This window comes from Megalobrama amblycephala, linkage group LG3, assembly GCF_018812025.1.
Source record: "Megalobrama amblycephala isolate DHTTF-2021 linkage group LG3, ASM1881202v1, whole genome shotgun sequence".
NCBI lineage: Eukaryota > Metazoa > Chordata > Actinopteri > Cypriniformes > Xenocyprididae > Megalobrama > Megalobrama amblycephala.
The window spans coordinates 35,738,250-35,763,046 of NC_063046.1; the positions used below are offsets into that span (position 1 = coordinate 35,738,250).

General features: G+C 37.0%; 1 protein-coding gene across 1 annotated transcript in view; it reads right to left on the bottom strand.

The window, feature by feature from the left end:
• The window catches only part of LOC125265197 (NACHT, LRR and PYD domains-containing protein 12-like), a 260,299-nt gene that overhangs the window by 205,599 nt on the left and 29,903 nt on the right, over positions 1-24,797 (bottom strand). The window contains exons 13-16 of the mRNA XM_048185283.1: positions 24,229-24,399; positions 18,600-18,773; positions 18,049-18,222; positions 15,905-16,075 (exon numbers count right to left, since the gene is read on the bottom strand). Of these exons, the coding sequence (XP_048041240.1) occupies positions 15,905-16,075; positions 18,049-18,222; positions 18,600-18,773; positions 24,229-24,399 (690 nt within the window). The remainder of the gene's footprint in view (positions 1-15,904; positions 16,076-18,048; positions 18,223-18,599; positions 18,774-24,228; positions 24,400-24,797) is intronic.

A 24,797-nucleotide genomic window follows, 5' to 3' on the forward strand; every position in this document is an offset into this window, starting at 1 on the left:
CTTTGATATTGAAGGGACTTTCACCACACTAGAGTGACGCTGTTTGCGTCCCTGAAATAAATGAATCTGATTGCACGGTACAGTTTGGAGTTGACTCGAATCGCGACGGAGAGCGGACTGACCAGATTGATATATCTTGTAGAAGATACAGTAGGTAGACAACCAAAATGGGTATTACCGCCGCGCATACCACCGCCGCAGGGCCGTTGCGTTAACAGAAATTCAGTCGTGTGTAAAAAAAAACTACCACCAGGTGGCGCAAAGGGACGGATTGGAAAGTGACTGTAATAATAAAATGTCGGGTTGTAAACGGAGATGAAAGGAAGAAGTAAAACAACAATAACATTATAATATAACATTTTAACATCCTTAAAAACCATAAGAAAATTTAAAGTGAGAGTTAATTTCAAAACGTGGGATAGTCTTAGACTACAGTCTATGCATCAAAAATTAAAAGAAAGACCTTTACACAAAGTCTTACGGTAACACTTTACTTGAAGGGGTGTGCATAAGACTGACATGACACCTTCATAATCATGACATGACACATGTCATGAATATGAAGGAGGTTTTATGAATGTTTATGACAACTGTCATTAAGTGTCATTCGCTCAATTATGTCATTTTTAATGCAAAGATGACATTGTTTGAGATGTCTGAGTTATAACAACTTGACATATACCAATACATCATAACCTGTCAGTGTCTTTGTCATGACAACTTGACATCATTTAGCTTTATGGGTTAACATTACATTAAAATGTCATGTGGTTGGTTTTGACATTGGCTGTCATGAGGCCATTATAATAGTGTCATAAATATGTATCTTGAGCTCAAGTACAGTGGTACAAATTGAACATGTCATTAAAATGTCATTAAGTGACAATACTCTGACAAATAATTTTATAACAGCGTCATGACTATTTTTCATTTCATGTTTTTTTTTGTTTGTTTGTTTGTTTTTTTAAGTTTCCTCCAACAGAAGGTCAGATAATAAACAATTTCAAATTTCGTAAAAAAGATGACACTGTTATAAAATAATGGTAACACTTTATTTTAGGGTCTTTTAACTAGTTGCTTATTACTATTAGCATTCATATGGCTAAAATATTGGCTATTTATTAGTACTTATAAAGCACATATTAATGCCTTATTCTGCATGATCTTATTCTACATTCTTAATCCAGCATGCTGTTGTCATTAAACAGTCATTACTAGGCATATATATATATATATATATATATATATATATATATATATATATATATATATATATATATATATATATACACACACACACAATGGGTACGGGTATTCAAACCCCCTTAAATTTTTCACTCTTTGTTATATTGCAGCCATTTGCTAAAATCATTTAAGTAAATATCACATGGTCCTAAGTATTCAGACCCTTTGCTCAGTATTTAGTAGAAGCACCCTTTTGATCTAATACAGCCATGAGTCTTTTTGGGAAAGATGCAAGCAACACCTGGATTTGGGGATCCTCTGCCATTTCTCCTTGCAGATCCTCTCCAGTTCTGTCAGGTTTGATGGTAAACGTTGGTGGACAGCCATTTTTAGGTCTCTCCAGAGATGCTCAATTGGGTTTAAGTCAGGGCTCGGGCTGGGCCATTCAAGAACAGTCACAGAGTTGTTGTGAAGCCACTCCTTCGTTATTTTAGCTGTGTGCTTAGGGTCATTGTCTTGTTGGAAGGTAAACCTTCGGCCCAGTCTGAGGTCCTTAGCACTCTGGAGAAGGTTTTCATCCAGGATATCACTGTACTTGGCCGCATTCATCTTTCCCTCAATTGCAACCAGTCGTCCTGTCCCTGCAGCTGAAAAACACCCCCACAGCATGATGCTGCCACCACCATGCTTCACTGTTGGGACTGTATTGGACAGGTGATGAGCAGTGCCTGGTTTTCTCCACACATACCGCTTAGAATTAAGGCCAAAAAGTTCTATCTTGGTCTCATCAGACCAGAGAATCTTATTTCTCACCATCTTGGCAAACTCCATGCGGGCTTTCATGTGTCTTGCACTGAAGAGAGGCTTCCGTCGGGCCACTCTGCCATAAAGCCCCAACTGGTGGAGGGCTGCAGTGATGGTTGACTTTCTACAACTTTCTCCCATCTCCCGGCTGCAGCTCTGGAGCTCAGCCACAGTGATCTTTGGGTTCTTCTTTACCTCTCTCACCAAGGCTCTTCTCCTCCGATAGCTCAGTTTGGCCGGACGGCCAGCTCTAGGAAGGGTTCTGGTCGTCCCAAACGTCTTCCATTTAAGGATTATGGAGGCCACTGTGCTCTTAGGAACCTTAAGTGCAGCAGAATTTTTTTGTAACCTTGGCCAGATCTGTGCCTTGCCACAATTCTGTCTCTGAGCTCTTCAGGCAGTTCCTTTGACCTCATGATTCTCATTTGCTCTGACATGCACTGTGAGCTGTAAGGTCTTATATAGACAGGTGTGTGGCTTTCCTAATCAAGTCCAATCAGTATAATCAAACACAGCTGGACTCAAATGAAGGTGTAGAACCATCTCAAGGATGATCAGAAGAAATGGACAGCACTTGAGTTAAATATATGAGTGTCACATCAAAGGGTCTGAATACTTAGGACCATGTGATATTTCAGTTTTTCTTTTTAATAAATCTGGAAAAATGTCAACAATTCTGTGTTTTTCTGTCAATATGGGGTGCTGTGTGTACATTAATGAGGAAAAAAAATGAACTTAAAAGATTTTAGCAAATGGCTGCAATATAACAAAGAGTGAAAAATTTAAGGGGGTCTGAATACTTTCCGTACCCACTGTATGTATGTATGTATATATATATATATATATATATATATATATATATATATATATATATATATATATATATATATTTATTTAGGAGCACACACACATGGATTATTGTAATATTTTCATTCTGGTTTGCTCTTAGCAAAAAAAAAAATCCTTCAAGTTCCATATGCGGAGCGAAATGAGAACGGTCCAGCATTAAGTCCGCATTAAGAGCAATAATTCTTATTAACTGCTATTGTTCTTGATTTTTTTATTGTTCTTGATTTTTTTTTTTTTGGCTATTATATATGCTATGTAATGTTTAGTGATTTTGATATCGCAGACTAAAATACCGGCAGGAATAAATATTTTGGCTAATTTACTCATTAAAACCAAAGGTGTTCATCAGTGATTGTACATCAAGAGCAAGGACACGTTGTGTGCATTTTGTTTTGTGCTTTTACCAGAACAAAATGCTCGACTGTCTGTGTGAAAACTGCGCGTGTGCACGAGCGCCAAGAGAACTGATAACAGCAGCAACGAGCACTGGCCATGATTTCAGAAACAACACGTTCCAGCGGATAGATCGCCTCTTATTTAACACAGGCCTATATCTTATCGAACTGAGATATTTCTTTCTTTTTAGGTACAATTATTCGCTGAGTTTAAGTTCACTTTTGAGACGTTTCAGATTCTCGCAGAGAGACAGCTGAAAGCGCACCCTGTTTTTATTTTATTATATTTTATTTTTCAAAAGTACAAGGTTTTGTTGTTATTGTGAGCATACACAAATAAAAGTAGACCATTTGTAGTCTTGCATCAATCTGTAGGCTATCGCCAAAAATGACAGAAGGTCTATTTTAAGGTGTTTCAGCTGTCATGAGGAGAAAATCCATCAGAACACGCCGGCACTTTCGTCGACCAGAGGGATAAAAATGTAGCCAATTTAGTTTCACATTTATATTTAAATATTGGGCTATTGCCTATTATTTTTAAAAAAATTTCACCTATGTTCATTATGAAAAGGGAATAGCATGACGGATGCGCAATGTCGGGAGACATGCAGCAGGTTAGACATGAGTTTGACCACTTCATTAAGTTTTGTTTTATAGTAAGTCTTTCTTTAAAGTGAATTTCATTTTGTAGAAATTGTATCTTAATTTCAATCAATGATTCATCAATCAATTGCCTATATTTAATAATTAGGAAGAAAACCAAGAACGTCGGGTGTGGAATGGATTGAAGTGCGTAACAAACGAAACCATGTTTCCGCGGCCTTTATTAAATAAGGCTGAAAATCAATATACGTCTTCCTGTTTTAATTAAATTTATTTATTACTTTATTACATGTCTTTATTACTTAAATAATTGTTAAGATGTTTTTGGTCTAACAATATATTTTTTTCCTACCACACGCCAAACTCATAACATTTCTTGCAGATTTAAAAAAAAAACAACAACAAAAAAACACGACGCTCCGACTTTTAAAAAATCCCTCCTCGATCCAGTCAAAACTTCGCACATACTCTGCTCGGCAGCAGCAGACGCTGGCAAACGCGCGGGGGGAGGGTTGATCCCATTCGGAACTTCTGCAAATCCCCCATAACACAAACAAATAAAGAAATTTACTGCAAATACTCATAACAGAGTCTAACAATTGTGTATTTCGTCAGCTTATTTCATATGATCAGATCAGGATGTTAAAATTAACAAAAAGCACTAAGATTGCAAAAAGGTCTGTCACGCGCATAGCTTAGGCTAATATTTTGAGTCTCCCGCCCTCTGGATTAATGGCTTTGGTGACAAACATTTTAAACAAAGCGCCCTTCCCCCCTATCTCAAACTTGTCAAGTGTTGCAGAGCAAGCACTGTTAGGTTGGGTGAGTGCTTTTTATACACACAAGATAATGTAAACATTATACATTGATATAGCCTATAAATGGAACACAATCGGTTTGTTGTTTTTGTTTGTTTTTCTTTAACATTTTTATTTTATTTCTTTGTCTTTAAGGAACATTGGATGGCAGTAAAGATTCTGTACAGTTATTCTTCTAATAATAAAGAGCCATAATGTAACATATCTTGGTCAATTCTTTTGAGCTGCTTTGCAGCTTAACCACAGTTTGCAACATCAGCAGTTATTGAAATGAACTGAATCAACACAGATCTGCTGATATAAATAAATAGGCCTAAATAAATAGCAAAAAACAAGATTGGGTTTGTACGGTTCATTTGAGCTATAATTTAATAATTTATGTTATGATGTTATAGAGGTACAATGTAAAGTAAGAATATTTAATAAAGAATCTTAAACTTCCAATGTTAAACATGTTCTCGTCATTTTGCTCTTAACTGCAGTCAAAATACAAATAGGCCTATAAAATATTCATATGCATTGTGTAGCCCATTGTGAAGAGTCAGATTAGGCGCAAACTATCTATAGCAGAAACGTTTTATCTTAATAGCCTAGTACTTGTTGAATAACAAAATTTTGATTATTGGGATATCAATGTTTTTTTTGGTTCGCAATTGTGTAGCTTATGGCATGACATTTCTTTTTGTAATGTTTATGAGTGTGTTAATGGATACAAACTGCACAACTGCAGTTTATCAGATTGTTACATAGCTATAATTGCACGATATAGTTGAAACATTAACACATTAAAATCATCTGATAATCATACAGTAGTTAACATGAACCCTTTGTAAGCGATGTATTACCATTACATCATGGGCGTACGGGACACCCCCGCAGCCCCCACCCTATGATGGGCCTCGTCGCAGATTATTTACTATTTAGCCTTTGCTTTTTTTAGAACTAAACTAAATTGACTAAAGATGAAAATAAAGCATCCAACTGAAGCCCAAAAATGCAAGCAGAATACCATAGAAAACAGTGCTAAAACACCACAAAAGGGGGAAAAATTCACTGTTGTTTCCATCACCGTTTGTAAGGTAGCCAAGACAACAGCAAGCTTTGATGCGCTATGTTACTGTGTTACTGTTAGCGGTCGTGTGCCGAGACAAATAAATATGTTCGGTCTTATTATTATTATTATTATTATTATTATATATTGTCCAAACGTAAATATCCTAGCCAATAAGTCTAGAGTTAGGCATTCCGCTGGAATGTGTTGTTTCTGAATTTGATATTTTAAGGAATAGAATACACTCCTGCATTTAAATGCGGCTGCAGCAGTTGCAGTTTTTTTTTTAATGATGTTTTATTAATCCGTTCATTATTTTTAGTTTCAATGATTTAGCTAAATCGTGCCTTAATAATGGGAGCGAAATTATTCAGTGACTCATGTTTTACTAAAATAAAGGATATAATTCATGAAACATGCAACAATTTCTTAATCAGTGTCCAAACAGATAGGCTATATTTTTCCTAAGTAGTTATCTGTCAAATAAAGGACAGGTAACGAATAACAAAGTATGTGCGTGTCAAAAATCCATGCTGTTTTATTAAAGGAGTTTAAAATATAAATAAAAAATGTATTTGTGATAAATATAGGCCTAATATGTGAGAAAATTGACATTTTGCATAAAGATAGAACTAGAACGGCGGTAGAACCACCGTTTTGGATGGCCACCTACTGTATATCAGTCTGGCCTTGCCAGGCAACCGTGAGACAGTGTCACATCTGTTTACTTTCATTTTTTTTTAAAAAATTTTCACACAGTTTTGCTCTTGATGTGATCTTGTCATGTTCTGATTGTTTCTTGTTTCATGTGTCATGTTTTCATTGGTTCATTGTGTTTAGGTATTTCTTGTTTATTAGTGTCTGTGTGTATACAGATGGTAGTCAACCAGAGGGCTGTTTCATAAAAGATGCTAAGAAAAGCGAGGATTAAACTCCAAAACCTGACTTGAATTAACCTAACAAATGAGTTGGGGCTAAAACGGTTTCATTAAAGGTAATTGAAGTTCACGCAGTCCCGCTAATTTGATCCAGGTTTATCTAGTCAAGATAATTTCGCTTGCACGCTTTTTTTAAGCAGCCCTAGAGGTCGATCATGGATCAAATCGATCCACTATAGGAAACAGCATACATTTTGTGCTATTTTATGCATTTGTGACATGGTGTTTTCCTCAGTGCATAACTTACTTTTCACAGGTTTATTCTCCATCTGTAAATGTTAGAAAATCATGCAAATATCTCCATTTTTCTGTTAAACTTCACATTGAACGAGCGCAGCTGTGCGCATGCGCGCTAAACAGACGGAACGCAATAGAAGCGCAATAATTCTAAAATATACATTTCGCTAAAATATTTGATGTTGGACATTAAATTTAAACCTACTAGTAAGTATTTTTATGATAGTAACTGTAAATGGACTATTGTAATGGGGTAAATCAATATACTTTGGACCAATTACTGAGTTTAGATTCATCTTACCAATTTAAATTTAGTCTGTGCATATTTATTTTAATTTTTAATTTTGTGATTTTAATTTCTGCTCTTCTAATAACCATAAATGTACTACAGCTGCCAAACAAAACCAGAGATAAATGTATTCATATATTTTAAAACAATCTAATTAAATATTGAGCACAAAACATTTAGCCAGTAAGAAAAGAAAACCTGTCGGTTACACACACAGACACACACACACACGCACACATTATATATAATTCTGGGACACTTTTTCCCAGTCATTTCAATAGCAAAAAGTGTCCCAATCAACCTGAATTCACTATATATAAAAGACCAGAGTATAGATTAAATATGGGCCTTGGAAAAGGCTAGCTGACTTTATTGTGCTTTGACTACAGTGGGTTGTTCCAGTGTGGACTACAACCATACATGTCAACCAACCATACATGTCAACCAACCATACATGTCACTTCTGCAGGCTACATCTTACTCTGTCACTCATTTCATAGCTTTTGCCGGCTCTGAAACACTCACTTGGTGTTTCTCCTGCTTGTTGTCTAGCAAAAAAAATCACTCATCACTTAATGAAAGCTTAAAAATGAAGGCCTGATTGCTTCAGGGGCCTTGTCACAGGTCTATTGACTTTTAATTTCTGTGTTACTTTTGCTATATTTTCACACTTAAAACAATGATTTGGTAATCCTCTTGTACTCTTTTGTGCTAAGAAATAAGTCTCCTGACATTTCTCTCTCAAGTGCTTCCATTGTTGTCAGCATTAAGTCTGAGAATGATTCAGTGAGCTATATAACACTTAATTTTTAAGAAATTACTTCTCTTTAAATGTTTTGGTTCATCATACTTACCTTTTAATAAAAAAAAAATGCCTTAAACTTACACCAATTTTTTTTTATTTAGCACTATTTAGTAAATGTGTGTATATATAGTGGTTAATGTTGTTTAGACAAATTCACCAGTTCACATAATATTATTTGTAAGAAGAGTGAACTGTTATATATAGTCAAACCGAGGAGGCACGTGCCCGGTAATAGAGGTTTTGTGGGCGGTGATAGAGAATGAATGGGGGAAAGTCACATGAGAGGATGCAATGGCTCCATCGCACTATGATTGGATACGATCGGTTATGACTGGATATGATTGGTTTGTGTGATCCCGCCTTTTGTTAGTGTGTTGCCTCCAGGCAACATAGTTTATTTTAGTTTGTTTTTTAATAAAATTAGACTTTTAAATGAACTTTTAAAAAATAAATACATTAAAAAAGGAATGAAAATGTTGATTGATATTGTTATAGTGTCCAATTAAGCAGGAAAAATCTCTACAAATAAGTTTTTCCTCATTGATATCATATTGCATACCATAGAGGTAAATTGTTACTGCCTTTAGTTATCATTTTGAAATAAATATAAAAATAACATATATGTAAACAAACGCAAATGTAAAAGACTTCATGAGATTCACTTGGTTTTAATAAATAGAACATTACATTGTTAATATAAAAATACAAAATAGAATTGTGTTTGGTTTCTTTTTTTTATTTTTTGATGTAAAGTAATGTTTTAACAAGGAAAATGTGACATGTGACATGAATTTACATTTGATTTCTAAAAAATAAAAAATATATAAACTGTGAGGTCATTGTTTGCCTCCTCATTTCAGAACACCACTGCACGCCACTGTGTAACTCTTGTTGGTGAGGTTCATGTTTCTTAGTCAAGTCTTGTTTTTTATTTTTTTATTTTTTGGTTCACATTAATTTGAATAAAGCTGCACTTGTGTTTGGTCAAACTGACTTCAGTGGATTTTATTACAGGCAGTTACTGATGACAGATTTTTATAATTTTACATTTTGTGAAATACAAACATTAAATTGAAAGCAGTTATGAACAGTTCTGATGTCACAAAACAACTTTGTTACACACCAGCAATTAGTAAACATGATCACATTCAGCCATAATGTTCAATATATGAACACTTATATTTAAATGTGCAGTTGTGGCCTAATGGTTAGAGGTGGACTTGTAACCTAAAGGTCATGGGTTTGAGTCTCACGATCGACAGGAAATGTACGTGGAGAGAGTGAATGAACAGCGCTCTCTTCCACTCTCATCACCCACAACTGAGGAGCCCTTGAGTAAGGGATCGAACCCCCAATCACTCCATGGGCGCCGCAGCAGAAACAGCTGCCCTTTGCTCTGGTGTGTGTTCACTGCTATGGGTGAAATGCAGAGCACAACTTCTGAGTATGGGACACCAAAATTGGCCACACGTCATTTTCACTTCACTTTAATTTACACAGAATTAACCTGTTAAAGTTAGAAAAGACATCTGAGTGTTTATAGTGCAGCTGTTTTTCAATCTATCACTTATTTGAAGTGTTTTCTAAGCTCTGGAAGAAAACCACTGATCTCCCTCTACAGGAACTGAAATAATTATTGACCCATGATCAAATTGTCTGTCTTAGTCAAATATTTAAAGCTTTACGTCAAGTTTTCATTGTGTGTTTAATTGCCTGTTGTCCTGAATGTCAGTTGGTGAATCCACCGGCCGCTCCAAAAGGGCCTTTGCGCCCTCTCCCATTAATGCAGGTCCCCTTCGAGAGAATTGGTATGGACCACATCGGGCCATTAGAGCGATCAGTAAGGGGACATCGTTTTGCATTAGTCATTGTGGATTATGCAACACGATATCCAGAAGCAGTGGCTCTCCGCAACATCTCCGCTAAGAGTGTTTAGTTTAAAGGTGCTCTAAGCGATGTCACACGTTTTTAGGCCAAAACATTTTGTCACATACAGCAAACATCTCCTCACTATCCGCTAGCTGCCTGTCCCCTGAACAGACTGTAAAAAAACGTGGTCTCTGTAGTCGCCACAAGCTCCAAAAACGGCAACAAAAACAAACTGGTGCAGCCTGGACCATGAAACATAATAAACATGCTCCAGCCAATAACCAACAAGAATGATTTTAAATGCGCGTTCATGACTGTTTCAGGAAGCACGGAGGGGAGGGGGAAGAGGAGGGTCTAGCTAGCCTCTGTTTTGTTTGACAACACTTCGAACGTCAACAGGAAGTTACTCCACCCAGGATCGCTTAGAGCACCTATAATCTCCCGAGTGGGGATTCCAAAAGAAATCCTCACTGATCAGGGCACGCCGTTTATGTCACATACGTTACGCAAACTTTACGAATTATTGGCCATTAAATCGATTCGTACCAGCGTCTTTCACCCACAAACCGACGGGCTGGTCGAAAGTTTTAATCGCACGCTTAAATCAATGATTCGTAAATTCATTCAGGAAGACGCCAAAAATTGGGATAAATGGTTAGAACCTCTGTTGTTCGCTGTGCGAGAAGTCCCGCAAGCCTCCACGGGGTTTTCCCCCTTCGAGCTTCTCTATGGTCGCCAGCCCCGCGAGGTGTTGGATGTCATAAGAGAAACTTGGGATGGACCATCTCAATTTAAGAATGAAATTCAGTATGTGCTAGACTTGAGAACAAAACTCCACACTTTGGGGCAGTTATCTATGGAGAATTTGTTACAAGCTCAGGACAAACAGAGCTGGCTGTACAACAGGGGGACTAATTTGCGCAAATTTTCACCAGGAGATAAAGTGCTTGTATTACTTCCACACTCTCAGAAAAAAAAGTACATAATTGTACCTTTAGGGGTACAATGGTACAAAGGTACAAATTTGTACCCTTGTGTTTTGTACCTCAAGAGACTAGTTTTGTACCTTTGGTGACAATTTTGTACCTTTATTTAACAGTACAAAAACTGACCCTTCAAAAAGGCTACAAAATTGGCTTTGATAGCGTACAATCGTTGACTATAATGTGATATATTTTACACACTGTTGATATCAGCCACACCCTGCTTCATTAGGAAATGCAACTTTTCTAGGCTACTTGTACCTCTTCTGCTTATAAAGAATAATAATGACAACACAACTGTGATATAAGAAGAGAAAACGTTTATTGAAATGAGTGATTTATAGGTAATGATGGTGGGGGCGCAGCTGTGATTTGAAAAAAACGAGAGGTGGCTGTTTATGAGGTACAGCTATCGTGGGGAGATGATGAGATAATTGATTGATGATTGAGTGGTGATTGACAATTAGTGGTGACACCTGATGTTAATAAGCAGAATCATTGAAGAAACAACAAGAGAAAAAGAGAGAGACTCAACATCTACAACTGACTTCCAGCCATTAAACATTATTACACTTATTATTAACCAGTTTGATTTGATTTCTGTCATACATCAACAAAAGTTAACAGAATTAACAGATGTTTAGATGTTAATGTTTTAATGAAAGTTTAGTTTGAAGTCACCATGATGGTGAAAAGCATTTCCTTTAGTTGGGCTCTTGACTCAATTTATTAACATTAATTTATCTCTGGCTGCTCCAACTTTGTGTTTGTAGAGCACATTTGTTATGGTCAGAGAAACTATGATCTGAGCTGTGTTTCCCAAAAGTGCTGTGAGCCAAAGATTTAAATTTAGCTTTACAGTGCTTTGGGAAGCACAGTCATAATGGTTGTGTTTTATCATTGTGAAATGGCCAGATTCATTGGTGACATCCAGTATTAACTGGTGATATAGATGTTATATTATTTCTTTATAGTAAATCTGTTTACCGCTTGAGATCCAGCAGAGCTTTTATAATCTGTTTTTTTGAAACACACACAGACATCAAGAATCAGCATATGACTCTCAACAATGGTGACAATCAAACAAAGTGCTTCATGTTGCAGTGCATGATGGGAGCCACCAATCAAAACTCATCCATGGCTCCCATCATGCATTGCTGCATGAATAAATTATGCAGCTGAACTGTCCTGTAATTTTCGTAGATTGTTCATGTTCGCTTTATTTTTCTGTTGTTTTGTTGTGACAGTAGCTTGTTTTGTGATGTTCAGAGTTGATCTGTTTGTCAGTATTTTGTGTTTATTTATCGTCACCGTTCTTGAGAATCAGATGCTGATTCTTGATGTCTGTGTGTGTTTAAACACTGAAGCTTCAGTGCGGAATGTATTATTCTTCTTCTTCAAAAAAAATTCATACTGCTGTTGGATCTCAAGCTGTAAAATCACAGGACTACAATCATTAATACTAAAGCTACACATCAAGCACACAGTCAGAGATTTAGACTCTAAACGACATCAGGCCATCAAGTGATGATTATATCATCATCATCAATTTATATTGTGACCATAACAAATGTGCTTTACAAACACAAAGTTGGAGCAATCAGAGAAAAAATTATTAATAAAAGGTAAAGAGTCAAGAGCCCGACTAAAGCAAACGCTGACCTCTTTCATGGTGACTTGAAATGAAACATTCCACAAATCATTAATTAACACCTTTTTTCTCTCTTTCCTTCAATGGTTCTGCTGCTTATCATCAGGTGTCTCCACTAATTGTCAATCATCACTCAATCATCTATCAATTATCTCATTAACTTTAACACTGCTTCAGTGTTACTTTTTAACACCCGGCAAGATGGACTCATATGGAATGTTTAAAAATGTGTTTAAAATGAAATGTTGTAAAATGTGAAAATGAAAAGGATTTAATAAATTCTGATTTTAATTCAGTGTGTGTGTGTAAAATATATGTATCTCATTATAGTCAACGATTGTACGCTGTCAAAGCCAATTTTGTCCCCTTTTTGAAGGGTCAATTTTTGTACTGTTAAAGATGCAGTTTGTAATAATTTTGTCCGCTAGAGGTCGCTATAGGCCTATTCAAAACAAAGGCGTAGCTTGATGACGGCAAGTTTGAGTGTGGAATCTTGGGACATGTAGTCTCCACCTCAACAGACAGTGCAATAGGACTTGGGAAGAAAACGTGTTAATGGATGCGATTATTAACGTTACTGTAGTATGAAGCAGAGCAGGACCAAGTGTTGTGGAGCTGAACGAGGAGCTGGAGCGATTGTGCAACACACGCCTCACGAGCAGCGGGACTTTTATTATGACACAGTCACTGGCGCTGCTTCCGCTTTACCATATGTATCATATGTATTGACAGCACAATTTTTATTGTGAGGTTATGATGTAAAATTATGATAACTACACTGTAGCTGCTACAGTAACTAACAAAATCTATCCAATGCTGGATTTCGTAAGTGTCTGAAAAAGACAATTTTCACATGCCACCATTACATATTGCGTCATACTATATTGCAATACAATACAGCAAATATAGTTTGACAGTAAATTATCAAATTAATTGATTACTGTTTAGTCAGATGATATGAAAACAATTACCACTTGTTCAACAAATATATTCACTCGTGTACATTCAAACACAATAACTGGGCATACATAGCAAACGCGAGTTCAACGATTTGCGCGAGTAGATTACATACAAAGTCAATGCAAAGACGCGATCAGACGCGTCCTCGCGCGGGTCCAGAGACGTGATGCCCAGCGTTTGGCGTGTATGCCCCATAATACTAATCGTGTTGATCGTTATAATGGCATATGTTTTCTGTAAAGATACGAATCAAAACAGCTCACCTGTCGAGTAAAACACAAGCGAGATCGGCATCTCTTTCTAGGTGAAGTTTGTCGCGAAGCTCTCTCCATCTAGAAAATGCAACACCGATATTGATCCTCGCTCTTTCTCTCTTCTTGTCCCAAACTTTTCTTGGGTCGTTTGGTTGGCCCGTACGCTTACGTTTACGGGAGCTGTCCTTGTCGACAGAACCAGCGGCAGATGGCAAACAGTAATTATGTTCCATAAATAAGTAACACAATCCACCATAAAATGTGCAAGAAGTAAATAAAGAACTGCTTGAAGCAAGTTAGTGGTTTGCTGGACGCTAGACACTACTTCCGCATTTGTCCACGACATTGTTGTCATGTGGTTTCTACGTCAGTAAAGGCGGTAACAAAGGGTAACTGACGTCATTGACAGGCGACTGCATTGCCCCGTGTCACCGTTTAGAATGGGAATTTTCTCATGATTTACAAGTAGTTGAAAACATTAGAGATATTGTTAGTAATCAGCTGGACAAAATATATAACACTAGCCTAGTGGTTTTTGGATATTTTACTGTGAATATCTTACATATTGTACCTTTAAATAAAGATACAAAATTGTCACCAAAGGTACAAAACTGGTCTCTTAAAGGTGATAGAGAGGATTTTTTCGTCGACTGAGAATTCAAAGACTGTTACTGAGTTTTTGAAATGAGCGCATGCATAAGAACAGCCCCCCTCCTTCACAGCTCATTTCTAGGGAACGCCTCCCAAAACTTGTGCACGAGTACTGGAACATGAGTGTTTGTTTACCACCGGCATTCGCTGTGTCGTGTTCGTAGATTCATTATGTCGGACTCACCGCAGGTAACTCATAATCTGCAGTTGTTACTCCTGACAAAAACATTGTTATTCAAAAAATATCTGCCAAATACAGTCAAAGCATTTCCGACATTGTAAGTCGAAATTTCGGATATGTTTGTATTTAGGCACGAACTGTATCAATAAAGCTTAGCTATCGTATAGCATTACAGCTGCTAACTTAGCATACTGAATATGCTTTATTTTTCTGTAAATTTGTGAACTCAGTTGTAATTTACTGTGTATTAGAGCACTGAAGATGCTGACACGACGCTACTCCCATTTAAATTAGCATGTAGTATTTAGCAGACTGGTCACTGCCTTACAACTACAGTACAAGAACAACGTCGATATAACTGAATAACAGTACAACAATAATTATTCCACATAGAAAGAATAATCACTGTTACCTGTCGAGAAGAATTTTTGCGAACTGCGCATCTGTCTTGACACCTCTCTGTTCCTTCATTGCTCTCCAGCGTTGAAATGTTTCTCCAAGAACGACTCTGGTTAGATTACGTTCTTCTGACAATTTTCTCCTCTTCTCAGCGACTTTAAAAAAAGTCTTTCTTTTGCGTCCTCCTTCGGGTTTCTTCTCTTCCATGGTGCAAATTCGAGGAGGAAAGCAGGAGCAACAATGAAAACAAACCGAAACTAACGACGGAGATTCATGCGCTATGCGCATGCGGCGCCTGTGTGAAGTTACTGGAGCGCGCACGTCTCTCACAAGGAACGTAATGGCAGTGATTGACAAGCCAGAAGGCCAATCGTTTACACGATGATCGCATTAACGATTGGCTGATGTTTTTAAGGCCCTACCTCGTGCACATATGATGTATATTAATACGGGCTGAGTCGGGTGGTGGGGGTATGTGGCGAGGGGGGCATGGTTCAACGAAGTCTGCAGCGGGAGAGAGAGTCGGGAGACGCACGGTGAGTGAGTGGGTTAAACGCAAATGATGAACACCTGTCTCTTGTTTCAGTAATTGGCGGGGAGAGAGTATAAAACGCCAGGAGAAACAGGAGCGTGTGAGAGAGAAGGACTGCTGACTGCTGGATCTACCCAGGACAGCTGGAATCTATACTGGAGTGAAAGTTACTTTGTTCATGACTGTTTTGTGCCTGTCTGCACCCTGTATTATTTTGGAGTGAAGATTTATTAATAAATACCACAGTCAGCAGTCAAGCCGACCCTGTCCTCTTCCTTCCTTACTCATGAACACGTTACACCTGTTTAATTGTATCACTTTACATTGTTGTGGCTCCGTGTGACACTGAGAAAAACTGCTCTGACTCAAACAAGTGAGGAAATATTATCAGCTACAGTAACATCACAATTAAAAGTAATGTAATATTATAAATAGATGAACAGTACTCACGTCAGCGTGTTGAGTCGACAGTGTTTATCCTGCAGTAGTTCAGCCATCTGATTCACTCGTGTGTCTCCTAGTTCATGTTCACTCAGATTCAGCTCTCTCAGGAGTAACGGGTTTTTACCCACAATTCCACTCACATACTGACAGGCTTCATCTGCAGCAGGACTCACAAACCTGCAGAAGAGTCAATTCAGTTCTCAACTAAATGTGTGTTGCTTTACAAAAATGATTGATAAGACAAGCTCTAGATTTTTGCTTCAAACAAAGATTTTTCCATCTCCAAGATGGCGGCACATTTGTAGTCTGCACCTCATGTCGTCTCTGTCATCCTGCTCTCTTGTGCTTTGTCCTTATGTTTCTTTTATACTAACGATGCTGAAGGCTGAGTGACTATAGCTACAATACCTGTTCGGTTATGAGGAAATATGGAAACTTCGATTTCACTTTGTCAAAAACCGTCTCTCTGTTACAGCTGTGAGTCTCCCGACTCGAACGCCAGCCTTGACGTAGGATTTCATTACTTCATTCATAAGAAAGCCTGGGAATTCCGTCTCTTCTGGGAGCTTCCCTGTTCAAACAGTAGCCTTAAAGTAGACTTTCGTTTATTTGACGAAAGTCAAAATCTCCTTTTCCCATTTCCCATTCCCTTTGCCCAAACACAATTCCCATATTGTCGCATAGTTTCATGGACAAAAATATCTAGCTGACTAGCGTCGATTGCGATTTGGACTCACCGTGGTTGGACTTCCAACAGTCTGTTTTTGCCATGGGTGCATTGCAGGTATTATGGTTACTTTGTCTTTGTTTTTTAGATTAAAAGACTTGTTATACGAACGATGTACCAAATGCTGCAAATGCACCAAGGACGTTATTTGTCGCTTCACATGCTTTACACGCGCTGTCAAAATGTACATTGCACACATACACAAGCATCACTGGCTTATTTTTATTTATAAGGCAGTGATAGGACTGTTGCCTTCTTATTTATCAGTTTTCTCTTTGGTAGAAAACAATAGATACAATCTCAGATCAAGTAATAGCATTCTTTTTACTATACCTGCTGTAAAATCTGAATTTGGTAAAACTGCCTTCCGTTACAATGCCCCTTCAACCTGGAATGCTTTGCAAAAACAGTTGAAGCTAGGCACTATTATATCTCTTAATGATTTTAAATTATATGTCACAGAAACCTTCAGCTATAAGTGTGATTGTATATAGGCTGCTGTTCTGTTTTGTTTTCTGCCTGTCCTGGTTATGATATTGTGTTATATTTTGTTTGTTGTTGTATTTAACTTTTGTCCCTGATAGGTGTTGTTGTATTGCTTATGGGGTGCTGATACATTTTTAAGTGCTGCCTTTCTTGGCCAGGGATCATTTGAAAAAGAGACTATAGTCTCAATATGACTTCCCCTGGTTAAATAATGGAATAAAAAAAAAAAAAATAGTTTAGATGTAACTTTTTGTTCTTTTAACATTCAAATACACAAATAAATATATAAATACTTGAAAACAAAGTGTAATAGAGTTATTTAAAAGAAATGAGTCAGTCCTAAAGCAAACTCATAAGAACAGAAACGTCCCACAGTGCAGAAGGACAAAAGCTCACTAGATCTTGATTTTCAGTATGAATACAGAGTGTGAAATTAAGGCCTCAAGATCTTTCTGGCTTTTAAGCAGGAGGAGTGAGAAACATCAGCAGAGAAAACTGGCTTGTGAAACTGCATGTTTGTGAACATCTGGAGACTCATAGACCTGCTGTAGAGATACAGTGAATCTGGGCTTGATGGAAAACAACTGTGTTCAGAAAACAATTTGACTGAAAGGTTATCAAGAATTTTTAATGAGAAGTGTGCACAAACACAAAATTGTGCATGTTAATTGTCCAGGTATACCATCCTCCAGAACAGCAGCACATACACTGACCCATAATGTCTATTTGACCTGTAGCTTGTACAACTAAACTGTGTTAATGGTTATCATCATCATGACAGAACCCACAGCATCTGATCTGATCTTGATCATTTTAATGCATTTTAAATTAACAAAATTAACAAATTGTCCAGCTTATTGTATAACTAAAATAATATATTTGTTATTAATATTTAGGCTGCATATAACTAATTTTGTATTAATTCATCCCATCTAACCTCAGTGTCTTCAGTTGACAGTTTGGATCCTGTAGTAAATCATCGAGCTCCTTCACTCCTGATTCTCCAGGGTCATTTCCTGTGAGATCCAGCTCTATCAGGTGTGAAGGGTTTGATCTCAGAGCTGAAGCCAGAGCTTTATAACCTTCTTCTGTTACACTGCAGTTAGAGAGTCTAGAACAGGAATGAAAACATTCAGCTGATTAATCAGTTCAACCGGAACAATATAAATCCTTTAATTTAATTGTATTTTGTTCTTTGTACAAATGTATTGAAAGTTAAATATGGAGGCAAACAAAAAGCACATAAAACTTTAATATGTTAGACATCAACATCACTTTCAAGGTTTCAATTATTAGTCTTTGATCTGAATGATCCACAACAAGCAATCTAAAAAATAGCAGAAAAATGAGAAACTAAAGTTTGGGAATGGCCTAATTAAAGTCCAGACTTTAACTCAGGCTCATTGAGATATTGAGTATAAAGTGTTTCAGTTTAAAGTGTTGAAGTGATTTTCAGCATTTTGATTCTTGTATGTGAATGTTACTGACCTCAATCTCTCCAGTTTACCGTGTGAATCCTTCAGTACGTCACATAAGTGCTTCACTCCTGTGTTTTCTAGTTTATTCCAGCTCAGGTTCAGCTCTCTCAGGTGTGACGGGTTTGATTTCAGAGCTGAAGTCAGGATGAGACACTGTTTCTCTGTAATACTGCATCTATTCAGACTGAAGACAGAAAGAGAAAAGACAATGACTCAGATCTATGATGATCAACTAACATGTTTAGCTTCATCCAACAGATTTTTCCTGACAAATAAACAGGGATATCCAGAAGTAAAAACATGGAGAAAGACTGCACATTGTTCGTTTAAATATACTACCAACATTGTAACGATACAAAGATTGAAATCGTCAATCTATTTATGTTAGTTTACACATTCATTTCATCTCATCTTTAAGGTTCTTTCGTGTCAGAGTCACTCTTGGTATGATCACTGGGATAAATGTGTTTATGTTGGTTGTTTTCAGACACACTGTCTACTCTCTAATTAACCTCTATGGTAAGGTATACCATATGGTATGGTATGGTATGGTAAAAAGAAAACATTTAATTCAGTTGGATAATGGTCACTGCCGCTCCCTATTCACAGAGTATGTACGATCGCGAAAGTGAAAGTAAACACGAGTGCGCATTCAAACATGATGTCAATACCCCGCATTTGAAAGCGGCTCCCTGATGGATGCAAATATCTCTCAATATGAAAGCTATCTTAGGCTGGGCTGTGTAGTTGTAAGCATCTCTCAGCTCTGTATCATGCTTGAAGAACAATTTGGTCTGTATTTGCACTTTGAATATTGAGAGAGTGCTTTGATTATGGTTGCACTTATTATTTACACTTAAGACTGAAAGAAAACTGTTATTTATTTTTATGGTAACACTTTACAATAAGGTTTCATTAGTTAACATTAGTTAACTTTACATGAACTAAGGAAGAACAATACTTCTACACCATTTTAGTTAATGTTAATTTCAACATTTACTAATACATTGTTAAAATCAAAAGTTGTATTTGTTAACATTACTTAATGCACTATCATTAACTATGAATGACTATTTTTATGTTCAACTAACATTAACAAAGATTAATAAATACTGTAGCAAATATATTGCTCATTGTTGATGTTGGTTAATAAATTAATGTTAATAAATGAGACCTTATTGTAAAGTTTTACCATTTTTATTTTTACTGATTTTATTTCTATGATCAGTTTGTGGAAAGGAGTTCAGTCAGGAGGTCAAAAGTTGTAGAAGCTCATAAATCATGTACAGTAAGGTCTGAAGAGACTGAAATCATACAGGAGAGAAGTCAGTCAGTTAAGTTAGTGGCAAAACCTTTTACAGTGCTTGAGTATTGTTGTCTTTTACTGCAAATGATAATTCATACTCAGAAAGTAGAACTGAAATGACATTAATTACAAGATGATTAGTTAAAACATTTCAAATACACCTGCAGAATATTTTTCTAATCATGTATTTCATCTTTGAGGATTTCTTAAAAATAGTGCGTAAAAATCTCGTCTCGTTCTCGTCTCGTGAGCTACCTGTTTCGTCACACCCCTAACATTTACTAATACATTTTTAAATACAAAAGTTTTCTGTTAACATAAGTTAATCCACTTTAAACTAACATGAACAATGAATAATTGAATAAACATTAACAGATTAAGAAATAAAAGTATTTCCTAAAGCAAACAAGTTTTGGAAAAGGTAGTTCATTTGCTTTAGTGCTGCACCGTGAGGCAGTGTCACATCTGTTTACTTTCATTTTTTAAAAATTTCACACAGTTTTGCTCTTCATGTGATCTTGTCATGTATCATGTTCTGATTGTTTCCTTGTTTCATGCGTCATGTTTTCATTGGTTCATTGTGTTTAGGTGTTTCTTGTTTATTAGTGTCTGTGTGTATACAGATGGTAGTCAACCAGAATGCCTAATATCGCTGCGGCAAAGATAAACCAGTCGCATTTAAAAATGGTTTAATGGTGAAATCACCGCCAGGAGGAGCAAAGGGACATTTTGCAAAACAGCTGCAATTGTTGCATTTTGAAATGTAAGTAAGTAACGTTAGAGCTGAAGCCAAATCAACAATAATAAAAATGCAACAGTCGTGCTATATGGGGGGGGGGTGGAGTGGTTAATGTTGTTTAGACAAATTCACCAGTTCACATAATATTATTTGTAAGAAGAGTGAACTGTTATATATAGTCAAACCGAGGAGGCACGTGCCCGGTAATAGAGGTTTTGTGGGCGGTGATAGAGAATGAATGGGGGAAAGTCACATGAGAGGATGCAATGGCTCCATCGCACTATGATTGGATACGATCGGTTATGACTGGATATGATTGGTTTGTGTGATCCCGCCTTTTGTTAGTGTGTTGCCTCCAGGCAACATAGTTTATTAGGGCCCAAGCGAAAATTCGCGCAGGGCCCTCTTGTTTTTCTAAGGATTATTATTATTTTTTTTTTTTTTTTTTTTATTTATTTATTTTTTTTTTTTTTTCCGTCTTCCGGGGCTTTTTGGGGGCCTTAACATGCTCAAAAACTCTTGAAAATTGGCACACACATTGGAATCCGCGGCCAACAGGGCCGGGCAGAAGCTGGTACCCGGGCGTGGCAGGGGGCTCAACAGCGCCCCCTTGAAAAAGGTCTGAAAATTTGGTCCATATATTAAACACGCTTGCACGTATTAGTCTGAAACTCGGTACACATATAGACCTCATCGGGCCGAACAACTTTCGTGCTCTAAGTTAAACGTCACGCCAACAGGAAGTCAGCTATTAAGGGTTGTTTGAAAAACGCATGCTCTGGAATTTGATATACTCCTCCTAGACGATTAATCCGATCGCCACCAAACTCGGTCAGCATGAAGTCAAGACACTGATGATTAAAAATTGCCAGGGGATTTTTGATATCTCGAACGGTTTGTCCGTGGCGAGGCAACGAATTTATGGCGAGAAAAAGGAAACAGGAAATGTGTTATAACGTCTGCATACATATATTGATCTTTATGAAACTTCACAAGTGTGTTCGTTATAGGAGTCTGATCACATGTATGTGACTATTGTGAGTCAAAGTTATAGCGCCACCAACTGGCAGCAGGAAGTGTATCACTTTTTGAAATGTTTTGAGATCACCCTCTTATTTTTACCTGATTTGCTTCAAACTTCATCAGTGTAATGTCAATACACAGCAGATGTAGACCTATGACAGGATTTTTGATATTTGAAATATTGTTGCCATGGCAACAGGTCAAACTGTAATAATATTCTTGAGTGTTTTTGAGGCTCTTAACATGCTTCAAATTGCATGAAACTCGACACACACATCAATATTGTCAACCAGTAGACATGGACAAAGCCATAGAAATGGGCGTGGTGGAGGGGCTCAGTAGCGCCACCTTTTGACAAAAGTGGGGGGGTTTGTTTTTCCTACAGTCACCAAACTTGGTACACATATTGTTCTCATCAAGCCGGACAATTTTCTAATTTACATTCATTAGCTCCGACCAACAGGAAGTCAGCTATTTTGGTTTGAATGTTAATTTTTTGAAAAAACAGGCTATGAATTTTATACTACTACTCCTACAGGGTTTATCCAATTTACACCAAGCTTTTTTTAACTTGTTGCTAACACATTGAAGTTGTTTAATTGCAAACGGATTTTGGATATCTCAAACGGTTTGGCCGTGGCGAGGCAACGAATTTATGGCAAGAAAAGGGAAACAAAGTGTTATAACTTCTGCATACATTAATTGATTTTGATGAAACTTCGGCTTAGTCTTCGTTGTACAAGGCTGATCACATGGATGTGACTATTGTGATTCAAAGTCATAGCGCCACCAACTGGAAGCAGAAAATGTGTCACTTTCAGCATACATTGAGATCACCCTCTTATTTTTACCTGATTTGCTTCAAAATTCATCAGAATAATGTTAAAACTTGGCACATGTAATCCTTTGAAAATGGGCAGGGAGGAGGGGCTCTATAGTGGCACCTTGTAGTGCAGTAAATGTGGAGTGAATTTGACATAGTCCTTTGATGTTTAACCGTTTTAAGTGCCTATTGCCCGCTGTGCACAGTTGCCCTGAAGCCACCGGGGTGGCGGTGCCACCGGGCTTGGGCCCGCCATCGCTGCTCGCAGCTATATTTTTAGTTTGTTTTTTAATAAAATTAGACTTTTAAATGAACTTTTAAAAAATAAATACATTAAAAAAGGAATGAAAATGTTGATTGATATTGTTATAGTGTCCAATTAAGCAGGAAAAATCTCTACAAATAAGTTTTTCCTCATTGATATCATATTGCATACCATAGAGGTAAATTGTTACTGCCTTTAGTTATCATTTTGGAATAAATATAAAAATAACATATATGTAAACATAAACGCAAATGTAAAAGACTTCATGAGATTCACTTGGTTTTAATAAATAGAACATTACATTGTTAATATAAAAATACAAAATAGAATTGTGTTTGGTTTCTTTTTTTTATTTTTTGATGTAATATAATGTAATGTTCATTTAACAAGGAAAATGTGACATGTGACATGAATTTACATTTGATTTCTAAAAAATAAAAAATATATAAACTGTGAGGTCATTGTTTGCCTCCTCATTTCAGAACACCACTGCACGCCACTGTGTAACTCTTGTTGGTGAGGTTCATGTTTCTTAGTCAAGTCTTGTTTTTTAGTTTTTTATTTTTTGGTTCACATTAATTTGAATAAAGCTGCACTTGTGTTTGGTCAAACTGACTTCAGTGGATTTTATTACAGGCAGTTACTGATGACAGATTTTTAGCATTTTACATTTTGTGAAATACAAACATTAAATTGAAAGCAGTTATGAACAGTTCTGATGTCACAAAACAACTTTGTTACACACCAGCAATTAGTAAACATGATCACATTCAGCCGTAATGTTCAATATATGAATACTTATATTTAAATGTGCAGTTGTGGCCTAATGGTTAGAGGTGGACTTGTAACCTAAAGGTCATGGGTTTGAGTCTCACGATCGACAGGAAATGTAGGTGGAGAGAGTGAATGAACAGCGCTCTCTTCCACTCTCATCACCCACAACTGAGGAGCCCTTGAGTAAGGGACCGAACCCCCAATCACTCCATGGGCGCCGCAGCAGAAACAGCTGCCCTTTGCTCTGGTGTGTGTTCACTGCTATGGGTGAAATGCAGAGCACAACTTCTGAGTATGGGACACCAAAATTGGCCACACGTCACTTTCACTTCACTTTAATTTACACAGAATTAACCTGTTAAAGTTAGAAAAGACATCTGAGTGTTTATAGTGCAGCTGTTTTTTTCAATCTATCACTTATTTGAAGTGTTTTCTAAGCTCTGGAAGAAAACCACTGATCTCCCTCTACAGGAAGTGAAATAATTATTGACCCATGATCAAATTGTCTGTCTTAGTCAAATATTTAAAGATTTGTGTCAAGTTTTCATTGTGTTTAATTGCCTGTTTAATTGTATCACTTTACATTGTTGTGGCTCCGTGTGACGCTGAAAAAACTGCTCTGACTCAAACAAGTGAGGAAATATTATCAGCTACAGTAACATCACAATTAAAAGTAATGTAATATTATAAATAGATGAACAATACTCACGTCAGCGTGTTGAGTCGACAGTGTTTATCCTTCAGTAGTTCAGCCATCTGATTCACTCGTGTGTCTCCTAGTTCATGTTCACTCAGATTCAGCTCTCTCAGGAGTAACGGGTTTTTACCCACAATTCCTCTCACATACTGACAGGCTTCATCTGCAGCAGGACTCACAAACCTGCAGAAGAAATTCAGTTCTCAACTAAATGTCTGTTGCATTACAAAAATGATTGATAAGACAAGCTCTAGTTAGTTATTTAGATGTAACTTTTTGTTCTTTTAACATTTAAATACACAAATAAATATATAAATACTTGAAAACAAAGTGTAATAGAGTTATTTAAAAGAAATGAGTCAGTCCTAAAGCAAACTCATAAGAACAGAAACGTCCCACAGTGCAGAAGGACAAAAGCTCACTAGATCATGATTTTCAGTATGAATACAGAGTGTGAAATTAAGGCCTCAAGATCTTTCTGGCTTTTAAGCAGGAGGAGTGAGAAACATCAGCAGAGAAAACTGGCTTGTGAAACTGCATGTTTGTGAACATCTGGAGACTCATAGACCTGCTGTAGAGAT